At 48.2% G+C, this 12,766-nt stretch overlaps 1 protein-coding gene across 1 annotated transcript; it reads right to left on the reverse strand.

The window, feature by feature from the left end:
- Positions 1-1,020: 1,020 nt before the first annotated feature.
- Positions 1,021-12,511, reverse strand: LOC144742289 (zinc finger protein ZIC 1-like). Its single transcript, XM_078624760.1, has 7 exons — positions 12,003-12,511; positions 10,898-10,997; positions 10,657-10,846; positions 5,566-5,720; positions 4,848-4,856; positions 1,522-1,669; positions 1,021-1,230 (listed from the first exon to the last, which is right to left on the reverse strand). Exons 1-7 carry the CDS (start codon positions 12,509-12,511, stop codon positions 1,193-1,195), a joined length of 1,149 nt encoding a protein of 382 aa, XP_078480886.1. The 3' UTR covers positions 1,021-1,192.
- Positions 12,512-12,766: the final 255 nt, after the last annotated feature.

The following is a 12,766-nucleotide window of genomic DNA, read 5'->3' on the forward strand; positions in this document are numbered from 1 at the left end:
CATTTACAGTGAAATATTTTGTCTTTTGTCAACGTGATACACTTAAATTTCGATTTTAAAGCTTTCGTGACTGCAGCAGGAATTCATCTTCTTGGTTCTTTCGGTAAAGTCACGTAGAATGGAAATAATAAAATAATAAAAATAAAACATAATTACAAAATTCTCACGACGTTTCGGCCACAACGCAAGCAGCCGTCCTCAGGTGGAGAACAGGTCTGGTGATTTTAAAGCTTTCGTCTGTCGAGAAGACAAAGTCTGAATGTCAGACTCTGTCTTTATTGGCCGCTTGCGCACAATCGCTTGCACGCCGTCGCCCACCCTTTTGGCCTCGCCCCCCATCCCCTCCCGATACGTTCCATTCATTGGCTACCATAGTCTGATGAGCTCCCCCCTCCCTCTCCTCCCCCCCTCAACTCGCTTTTAAGGGATTACATCTTGAATCATTGCCTCACTTGATGCAGTTAATCTGGCTGTGACGGTCCCACCTGATGACGGAGACTTGTGTTGCCTCCGAAACGTCGTGATTTTTTATTTTATTTTATTTTATTTTCATTCATTTTGCTGTTTTACCTACGTGACTTTACCGAAAAAACCTAAGAAGACTCTGTCTTCTCGACAGACCTGTTCCACACCTGAGGACGGCTGCTTGCGTTGTGGCCGAAACGTCGTGAGAATTATTTTATAATGTTTTTTTTATTTTTTATTATTTTATTATTTCCATTCTACGTGACTTTACCGAAAGAACCAAGAAGATGAACGTGACACTTGTTTTGCTGATTGGCCGTGTCGGGTGGTGGAGGGTTTCGACACATTTATAAATCACGCGATCTAAACCCAACAACGTTGATTATGAATAATAACAACATCAATTCAAATGTCTGATGCGGCATTACACCCCAGCGCGGGACGACGGAGTGTCGGGTGGAGATTGATCTGTGTAGCAAAACGTTGCTGATGACGCCAGATTAACCTCGGGCGAAGCTATTAATACCACCGTCGCCACCACCATCATCTCCATCATCTCCATCATCATCATCATCCCATCTCCACCATCATCACGATCATCATCTCTATCATCAGCATCATCTCCATCATCATCAGCATCATCATCCCATCTCCACCATCATCACGACCACCATCATCATCATATCTCCACCATCATCATCGTTACCACCACCACCACCACTTCGCTTCAGACGTACCACTCATTGAAATTGGGATGCAAATTGGCTTGAACTTCGCAAGCGGCTATTGGTAGGTGGTGGTGCTGTTGCTGCTGTCCGTGGTGCTGATTCTGGTGGTGCTGTCCGTGGTTCTGGTGGTGCTGATTCTGGTGGTGCTGATTTTGGTTGTGCTGGTTCTGGTTGTGCTGGTTCTGGTGGTGCTGGTTGTGCTGGTGCTGATTCTGGTTGTGCTGGTTCTGGTTGTGCTGTGGCAGGAAGCCGGTGGCTGTAACGGGGGCGGTGAGTGGTCTCGTGGGCTCCGGATCAACGGCGACTTGGTGCCGAGTGATGGTGCCGCTGTTGTTGTTGAGGTTGTTGTGGTTGATGGTCGGACCGTCGGTGGACAGCTGCGTTGCTGCTGCTGCTGCTACTGCGGGAGGAGTGGACGATTCGTAGCCCGAGCTGGCAGCGGGCGAGGGCTGGGAGGCGTGGACCCCCTCGTGCACCTGGGGGCAAGAGTTGGATACCCAGGAGGGTGAAGTGAGTGGAGTGAAAGCGTGAGTGAGTGGAGTGTGAGTGAGAGAGTGAGAGACTGGTGAGTGAGTAGAGTGAGTGTGTGTGTGTGAGTGAGTGTAAGTGTGTGAGTGAGAGAGTGGTGAGTGAGTGGAGTGAGTGTGTGTGAGTGAGTGAGTGTAAGTGTGTGAGTGAGTGAGAGAGAGAGTGGTGAGTGAGTGGAGTGTGAGTGAGAGAGTGAGAGACTGGTGAGTGAGTAGAGTGAGTGTGTGTGTGTGAGTGAGTGTAAGTGTGTGAGTGAGTGAGTGAGAGAGAGTGGTGAGTGAGTGGAGTGTGAGTGAGAGAGTGAGAGACTGGTGAGTGAGTAGAGTGAGTGTGTGTGTGTGTGAGTGAGTGTAAGTGTGTGAGTGAGTGAGTGAGAGAGTGGTGAGTGAGTGGAGTGAGAGAGAGAGAGTGAGAGACTGGTGAGTGAGTAGAGTGAGTGAGTGTGTGTGAGTGAGTGTAAATGTGTGAGTGAGTGAGAGAGAGACTGGTGAGTGAGTAGAGTGTGAGTGAGAGAGAGACTGGTGAGTGAGTGGAGTGTGAGTGAGAGAGTGAGAGACTGGTGAGTGAGTGGAGTGTGTGTGTGTGTGTGTGTGAGTGAGTGTAAGTGTGTGAGTGAGTGAGTGAGAGAGTGGTGAGTGAGTGGAGTGTGAGTGAGAGAGTGAGAGACTGGTGAGTGAGTAGAGTGAGTGTGTGTGTGAGTGAGTGTAAGTGTGTGAGTGAGTGAGTGAGAGAGAGTGGTGAGTGAGTGGAGTGTGAGTGAGAGAGTGAGAGACTGGTGAGTGAGTAGAGTGAGTGTGTGTGTGTGAGTGAGTGTAAGTGTGTGAGTGAGTGAGTGAGAGAGAGTGGTGAGTGAGTGGAGTGTGAGTGAGAGAGTGAGAGACTGGTGAGTGAGTAGAGTGAGTGTGTGTGTGAGTGAGTGTAAGTGAGTGAGTGAGTGAGAGAGAGTGGTGAGTGAGTGGAGTGTGAGTGAGAGAGTGAGAGACTGGTGAGTGAGTAGAGTGAGTGTGTGTGTGTGAGTGAGTGTAAGTGTGTGAGTGAGTGAGTGAGAGAGTGGTGAGTGAGTGGAGTGTGAGTGAGAGAGTGAGAGACTGGTGAGTGAGTAGAGTGAGTGTGTGTGTGTGAGTGAGTGTAAGTGTGTGAGTGAGTGAGTGAGAGAGAGTGGTGAGTGAGTGGAGTGTGAGTGAGAGAGTGAGAGACTGGTGAGTGAGTAGAGTGAGTGTGTGTGTGTGTGTGAGTGAGTGTAAGTGTGTGAGTGAGTGAGTGAGAGAGTGGTGAGTGAGTGGAGTGAGAGAGAGAGAGTGAGAGACTGGTGAGTGAGTAGAGTGAGTGAGTGTGTGTGAGTGAGTGTAAATGTGTGAGTGAGTGAGAGAGAGACTGGTGAGTGAGTAGAGTGGGAGTGAGAGAGAGACTGGTGAGTGAGTGGAGTGTGAGTGAGAGAGTGAGAGACTGGTGAGTGAGTGGAGTGTGTGTGTGTGTGTGTGTGAGTGAGTGTAAGTGTGTGAGTGAGTGAGTGAGAGAGTGGTGAGTGAGTGGAGTGTGAGTGAGAGAGTGAGAGACTGGTGAGTGAGTAGAGTGAGTGTGTGTGTGTGAGTGAGTGTAAGTGTGTGAGTGAGTGAGTGAGAGAGAGTGGTGAGTGAGTGGAGTGTGAGTGAGAGAGTGAGAGACTGGTGAGTGAGTAGAGTGAGTGTGTGTGTGTGAGTGAGTGTAAGTGTGTGAGTGAGTGAGTGAGAGAGAGTGGTGAGTGAGTGGAGTGTGAGTGAGAGAGTGAGAGACTGGTGAGTGAGTAGAGTGAGTGTGTGTGTGAGTGAGTGTAAGTGAGTGAGTGAGTGAGAGAGAGTGGTGAGTGAGTGGAGTGTGAGTGAGAGAGTGAGAGACTGGTGAGTGAGTAGAGTGAGTGTGTGTGTGTGAGTGAGTGTAAGTGTGTGAGTGAGTGAGTGAGAGAGTGGTGAGTGAGTGGAGTGTGAGTGAGAGAGTGAGAGACTGGTGAGTGAGTAGAGTGAGTGAGTGTGTGTGAGTGAGTGTAAGTGTGTGAGTGAGTGAGAGAGAGAGTGGTGAGTGAGTGGAGTGTGAGTGAGAGAGTGAGAGACTGGTGAGTGAGTAGAGTGAGTGTGTGTGTGAGTGAGTGTAAGTGTGTGAGTGAGTGAGTGAGAGAGTGGTGAGTGAGTGGAGTGTGAGTGAGAGAGTGAGAGACTGGTGAGTGAGTAGAGTGAGTGTGTGTGTGAGTGTGAGTGTAAGTGTGTGTGTGAGTGAGTGAGTGTAAGTGTGTGAGTGAGTAAGTGAGAGAGTGGTGAGTGAGTGGAGTGTGAGTGAGAGAGTGAGAGACTGGTGAGTGAGTAGAGTGAGTGTGTGTGTGTGAGTGAGTGTAAGTGTGTGAGTGAGTGAGTGAGAGAGTGGTGAGTGAGTGGAGTGTGAGTGAGAGAGTGAGAGACTGGTGAGTGAGTAGAGTGAGTGTGTGTGTGTGAGTGAGTGTAAGTGTGTGAGTGAGAGAGTGAGAGAGTGGTGAGTGAGTAGAGTGAGTGTGTGTGTGTGTGAGTGTGAGTGTAAGTGTGTGAGTGAGTGAGAGAGAGAGTGGTGAGTGAGTGGAGTGAGAGAGAGTGTGTGTGTGAGGTGAGTGAGGGTGGAGGTGGGGAGTGGTGGGTGTAGTGGTTAGCGCCACGCTGCGCTACGAACCCAGCGACCCGAGTTCGATTCCCGCTCACGACCAACACCGGTGACGATTATTTGAACCGATCCTGGGCCTCCCTAGGTCGACTCAGCCTCAAATTAGTACACTTACTCCCTACACACTACACTCATACACTACACACACACTACATTCACACACTACACTCACACACTACACACTACACTATACACACACACCACACTACACTACACACTACACTACACACTACACTACACACTACACTCACACATTCACTCCCTATACACTACACTACACACTACACTACACACACTACACTACACACTACACTCACACTATACACTACACACACTACACTATACACTACACACTACACACACTCTACACTACACACACTCTACACCACACTCACTACACTATACTACACTACACTCACATCCTACACTACACACTACACTACACACTACACACTACCCTCTCACCTTCATGTGCTTGCGCAGGGAGCTGGGGTGCGTGTACGACTTGTCGCACACTACACTACACTACACACTACACTACACACTACACTACACACTACACTACACACTACACTACACTACACACACTACACTACACACTACACACTACACTACACACTACACTACACACACTACACTACACTACACTACACACACTACACTACACACTACACACTACACTACACACTACACTACACACACTACACTACACTCACACACTACACTACACACTACACTACACACTACACTACACTCACTCACTACACTACACACTACACTACACACTACACAAATACACACTACACTACACACACTACACTACACACTACACACTACACTACACACTACACTACACACACTACACTACACTACACACACACTACACACTACACACTACACACTACACTCACACTACACTACACACACTACACTACACTCACACACTACACTACACACTACACTACACACTACACTACACTCACTCACTACACTACACACTACACTACACACTACACTACACACTACACTACACACTACACTACACTATACACTACACTACACACTACACACTACACTACACACTACACTACACACACTACATTACACACTACACTACACTACACACTACACTACACACTACACTACACACTACACTACACACTACACTCTCACCTTCATGTGCTTGCCGCAGCGAGCTGGGGTGCGTGTACGACTTGTCGCACAGCCTGCACAGGTAGGGCTTGTCTGACGTGTGCACGTGCATGTGCTTCTTGCGGTCGCTACTGTTCGCGAAACGTCGGTCGCAGCCCGCAAACTCGCAGCCGAACGGCTTCTCACCTGCTCCAGGTTGGTGGGGGGAGGGTCGGGGCGGTGGGGGAGGGGCAGGCGGGCGGGTGGCGGGGGGGGAGGGGCGGCGGGGGCGAGGCGGGGAGGGGCGGGGGGAGCGGGGGGCCGGGGGGGAGGGGCGGGGGGGGGGGCGGGGGGAATGAAAGGTGAAGGAAAACATTGTTTTGTTGGGCGTTTGATCGTGTAAATGTATAAATGTGTTCTCGTTAAACCCGCCACTACACTACTATACACTGCACTACTATACACTATACACTACTACACACTACACTATACACTACACTATACACTACATTACTATACACTATTATACACTACTATACACTACACTATACACTACACTATACACTACACTACTATATACTACACTATACACTACTATACACTACTATATACCAGAGGTGGGACAAAGTCATTGTTATGCAAGTCCAAATCGAGTCGCAAGTCATCAAATTCATGACTCGAGTCTGACTCGAATCCAAGTCACATGACTCGAGTCCACACCTCTGCTATATACTACACTACTACACACTATTATATACTACTACACACTACACTATACACTACACTATACACTACTATACACTATACTACTACACACTATTATATACTACTATACACTATACTATACACTACACTACTACACACTATTATATATTACTATACACTACACTATACACTACACTATACAGTACACTACTACACACTATTATATACTACTATACACTATACTATACACTACATTATACACTACACTACTATACACTACTATACACTACTATACACTACACTACTACACACTATTATATACTACTATACACTACACTATACACTACACTATACACTACACTACTACACACTATTATATACTACTATACACTACGCTATACACTACACTATACACTACATTACTATACACTATTATACACTACTATACACTACACTATACACTACACTACTATATACTACACTGTACACTACTATACACTGATATACACTGATATACACTATTATACACTACTATACACTACACTACTGTTTACTACTATACACTACACTACTATACACTACACTACTATACACTACACTACTATATACTACACTATACACTACTATACACTACACACTACACTACACTTTACACTACATTACAGGCTTAGTGCGGCCTGGAAGCGTATTATTAAACACTAACTAATTACTAATGTAGCATAATCACAATAAAACACATTCCAAATGTAATGGTAGGTTTTTACCCTTTTAACTGGTACAAAACTGACACCTTTATTCAAGGCATCATGTTTGCAATGACCACAACACAAGTAGTCAATAAAGCAAAAAAAAGAAGCAACTCTGATGATGATAATAATATGCACTGTCCTTGAAGTTGATTGGCCCACACCCGAGACGGCTTTTTTTAGAGCCTAGTCCCCATTGGTGTAGGGCCAGATGACACCAGAAGGCGTACAACTCAAAAAACAGTGCAATATCAGAGTATTGAGAGTTCGGGGTAAACATTTACACTATGAGATCTCTTTTACCAGTGGCAAAATATAATGGTAGGTTTTTACCAAACATGATGCCTTGAATAAAGGTGTCAGTTTTGTACCAGTTAAAAGGGTAAAAACCTACCATTATATTTTGCCACTGGTAAAATAGATCTCATAGTGTAAACATTCCAAATGATTACTAATCTACAACTCGCATCGTAACAATAGCCTGATTACTAATCTAGTATATAATTACAATCACTCCCCCCCCTTTGAATCTTTGCACCTGATGAGTTAATGAGTTAATGATGACGTCACCCTCCTATTGCTGCTCTATATAAGAACGGGAGACACAGCAGAGCCTCACCATTCTGGCGAATTGCCCGATGATGCTGGATGCAATTACCAGCGAAACGTCGTGCTACTCAAATTGTAAATGTTGTGGCTTCAACACACCGGTGGGCTAAAGCAGTGAACTATTTTGTCTTTTGTCAACGTGACACATTTTTACTGATTGGCCGTGTCGGGTGGTGGAGGGTTACGACACATTTATAAATAACGCGATCTAAACCCAAAAATCGTTGATTATGAATAACATTGGTCGCGAAAGCCTACGTGTTAAACTACACTATACACTACACTATAGACTACTATATACTACAATATACACTACACTTAGTATACTACTATATAATACACTATACACTACACTATACACTACACACTACACTACACACTACACTATAGACTACTATATACTACAATATACACTACACTTAATATACTACTATATAATACACTACACTACACTATACACTACACACTATACACTACACACTACACTATACACTACACTATAGACTACTATATACTACAATATACACTACACTTAATATACTACTATATAATACACTACACACTACACTATACACTACACACTACACTACACACTACACTATAGACTACTATATACTACAATATACACTACACTTAATATACTATTATATAATACATTATACACTACACTATACACTACACACTACACTATAGACTACTATATACTACAATATACACTACACTTAGTATACTACTATATAATACACTACACACTACACTATACACTACACACTACACTATAGACTACTATATACTACAATATACACTACACTTAATATACTACTATATAATACACTACACACTACACTATACACTACACACTACACTACACACTACACTATAGACTACTATATACTACAATATACACTACACTTAGTATACTACTATATAATACACTACACACTACACTATACACTACACACTACACTATAGACTACTATATACTACAATATACACTACACTTAATATACTACTATATAATACACTACACACTACACTATACACTACACACTACACTACACACTACACTATAGACTACTATATACTACAATATACACTACACTTAGTATACTACTATATAATACACTACACACTACACTATGCACTACACACTACACTATAGACTACTATATACTACAATATACACTACACTTAGTATACTACTATATAATACACTACACACTACACTATACACTACACACTACACTACACACTACACTATAGACTACTATATACTACAATATACACTACACTTAATATACTACTATATAATACACGACACACTACACTATACACTACACACTACACTATATACTACTATATACTACAATATACACTACACTTAATATACTACTATATAATACACTACACACTACACTATACACTACACACTACACTATAGACTACTATATACTACAATATACACTACACTTAATATACTACTATATAATACACTACACACTACACTATACACTACACACTACACTATAGACTACTATATACTACAATATACACTACACTTAATATACTACTATATAATACACTACACACTACACTATACACTACACACTACACTATAGACTACTATATACTACAATATACACTACACTTAATATACTACTATATAATACACGACACACTACACTATAATGGTAGATGGCGTAGTGGGTCTACTGAGCTCGTAAAGATCGTGGTCACGCGCTTCGTTCACGCGGCGAACAACTCGCCACATTGGCTGCGTCGGGTGGCGGCGGGTTACACGACACAACACAATACCACACCACACCACACGATACATCTGTAGTGACATTAGAAGGGAGGGGCGGCTGGGGGCTCTGGGACCCTGGGAGGGCCAGGCGCTTAAGCCTCTTGGCGCCAGGCGCTGGGTTCCCAGGCGCTTAAGCCCCTTGGCGCCAGGCGTTGGGTTCCCAGGCGCTTAAGCCTCTTGGCGCCAGGTGCTGGGTTCCCAGGCGCTTAAGCCCCTTGGCGCCAGGCGTTGGGTTCCCAGGCGCTTAAGCCTCTTGGCGCCAGGCGCTGGGTTCCCAGGCGCTTAAGCCTCTTGGCGCCAGGCGCTGGGTTCCCAGGCGCTTAAGCCTCTTGGCGCCAGGCGCTGGGTTCCCAGGCGCTTAAGCCCCTTGGCGCCGCCAACGGGGGGGGGGGGGGGGGGGGGGGGGCTGTGTGTGCTCTGTGGGATGTCTGGTGGCGCACACGGCCCCACCCCTCGTTGAACGAGGCATAAAAGGGGAGCTCCCTGGACGATCGGGGCCAGTTGTAACTCAAGACCCAAGACCCACGATCAGCCATTTGAAGACCCTGGGATGTTGTGAGCGCGAGTGGTGGGACTCTGGAACTCCCGACTCTACGACCTTGTGAGGGCGAGTTCCAGAGCGTAGCCAGAGTAGAGTATCTAGGCTGTGTACCTAGGCTGTGTACCTATGCTGTAACAGAGTATCAGGAGTGTTGGAGAGTTGGAGAGTTGGAGTGTTGGATTGTAATAAAGAAGTTATCTCTACAAGTGTCTCCGTAACCCGTTACACATCACGACACGTTTATATTCACGCAATCTGCTCAACGTGCAATGACCGACAAATAACCCCAATGCAATATGCAGCCTAAACGGCGATTTGAAAATAAACCCACCCACCCACCCGCTCACCCGCCCACTCACCCACCTGCCCACTCACTCACTCACTCACCCCTCACCCCCTCACCCACCCACTCGCCCCTCACTCACTCACTCACTCACCCGCCCCTCACTCACTCACCCCTCACCCCCTCACTCACCCATCGACCTCCTCACCCATCCACCCACCCCCTCACCCACCCACTCACCCACCCACCCACTCACCCACCCACCCACCCACTCACCCACCCACCCCCTCACCCACTCACCCACCCACCCCCTCACCCACTCACCCACTCACCCACTCACCCACTCACCCACCCCTTCACCCACTCACCCCCTCACCCACTCACCCACCCACCCCCTCACCCACCCACCCCCTCACCCCCTCACTCACCCACCCACCCCCTCACCCACTCACCAGTGTGCGTCCTCTTGTGGATCTTGAGGTTCTCGGAGCGAGCGAACACTTTCCCGCACGCGGCGAAGGGGCACGGGAAAGGCTTCTCACCCGTGTGCACCCTCACGTGGTTCACCAGCTTGTACTTGGCCTTGAAGGGCTTGCCGGCTCGCGGGCAGCACTGCCAGCGGCACACGTGGTGCTGCTGCTGCTGATGCTGCTGCCGTTCCTCCAGCTGCTCCAACTGGGCGGGGCCGCAAGCCCCGCCCCCGCAGGTCACGTGCACCACGCTCACGTGCGTCACGAGCTCGTGCATCGTGGAGAATGTCCGCCCGCACGCGGCGGCGGCGCCGTCGACGACGCTGCCGATGCAGCCTCCATCGCCAACGTCGAGGCCACCATCACCACCACTGCCGATGCCACCACCACCGCCTATGCCACCACCACCACCACCGATACCACCACCACCACTGCCGATGCCACCACCACCACCACCACCGATACCACCACCACCACCGATACCACCACCACCACTGCCGATGCCACCACCACCGATACCACCACCACCACCGATGCCACCACCACCACCACCACCGATGCCACCACCAATGCCACCACCGATGCCACCACCACCACCGATGCCACCACCACCACCGATGCCACCACCACCACCGATGCCACCACCACCGATGCCACCACCGATGCCACCACCACCACCGATGCCACCACCACCACCACCGATGCCACCACCACCGATGCCACCACCACCGATGCCACCACCAATGCCACTGCTACTACCACCACCGATGCCATCACCACCATCGCCACCGATGCCACCACCGCCAATGGAACTTCCACTGGAGCTACCACCACCGTTGCCACCGGTCCTGCTACCACTACCACCACTACCACCACCACTACCACCACCACCACTACCACCACCACCACCACCAACTCCACCACCACGACTGTTGACACACGAGGTCCCACCGCGACTGTCACAACCACCGCCGCCGCAGCACCGGCGAGGACTCGCAGTCACCTCCTCTTCACCTGTCCCTCCTTCACGATGATGATGATGATGTTGTTGTTGATGGTGATGGAGGTTCTGATTGTGGCCGTGCTGATGGCGATTATGATTATGGTCGTCGTCACCATTCTGCTGCTGCTGTTGCTGATCATGATGATGATGATTTGGATGGTGAGCTGAATTGATATGATCATGATTGTGATGATGATGACCATCCTGATTCTGCTTATGATGCTGCTGCTGCTGATGATGATTCTGATCTATCTGATGACGATTTTGTTGCTGACTGTGCTGCTGCTGCTGCTGATCGCTATCTCGCACCCCACCATCACCGCACTCTTTGTCTGCCCACTTGCAAATCAGCTCCTCCTTGATGGGCTGTCTCAGATATCTGAAGAAGGCGCCACCACCACCACCACCACCTCCTCCTGTGTATTGGTTGTTGTTGTGGTGGTGGTGGTGGGCTGCTGCTGCTGCGGCTATAATGCTGATAGCCCCGTAGCCATGGTTAGCGTGGTGACTGTGGTATTGAAGATGTACCGACCCTGTCCCTGTACCATCGTAATCGATGCTCCGCTGATGATGATGATGCTGCTGCTGCTCCTGCTGCTGATGATGATGATACTGCTGGTGATGCCGGTGGTGGGGGTGGTGGTGGGCGTGTGGGTGGTGGAGTTGATGGTGGAGTTGGTGATGGAGTTGCTGCTGGTGGTTGAGGTGGTGGTTCAGGTCAGATGGATGGAGGTAATCGTCTGTGGTCAGTGGAAGTTGAAAGTGTCCACCACCAATAAGTCCACCACCACCACCAAAGACTCCAGCAGCGGCAGACTCGTGCAAACCGGGCATGATCAACCCTGGACTCTGATGATGATGCTGATGATGGTGGTGATGGTGAATCTGCTGCTGATGATGCTGCTGCTGCTGATGATGATGATGCTGTTGGTGGTGGTGAGCAGAAGAGTAGAAGCTGGGAGAGAATATGTCCGGGGCAGCTCCCGACGGCTGCTCCACGTGACGACGACTGCTCCTGATCGTCGCCCCTCCTCCGGCCACGCCGCCCAGAGGTGACGGATAGGGGTTGAGGTAGGGAGACATCCTCTG

The sequence above is a fragment of the Lampetra planeri genome, unplaced genomic scaffold, assembly GCF_965212315.1.
Source record: "Lampetra planeri unplaced genomic scaffold, kcLamPlan1.2.h2 scaffold_966, whole genome shotgun sequence".
In the NCBI taxonomy this organism is placed as follows: domain Eukaryota; kingdom Metazoa; phylum Chordata; class Hyperoartia; order Petromyzontiformes; family Petromyzontidae; genus Lampetra; species Lampetra planeri.

Coding starts and splice junctions, on each gene's coding strand:
- LOC144742289 (XM_078624760.1), bottom strand. CDS start 12,511: ATGCCCGGTTTGCACGAGTCTGCCGCTGCTGGAGTCTTTGGTGGTGGT. Junction 5,721..10,656: donor CCACAAGAGGACGCACACTG/GTGAGTGGGTGA, acceptor AACCTGGAGCAG/GTGAGAAGCCGTTCGGCTGC. Junction 1,231..1,521: donor CAACAACCTCAACAACAACA/GCGGCACCATCA, acceptor GCGAAGTTCAAG/CCAATTTGCATCCCAATTTC.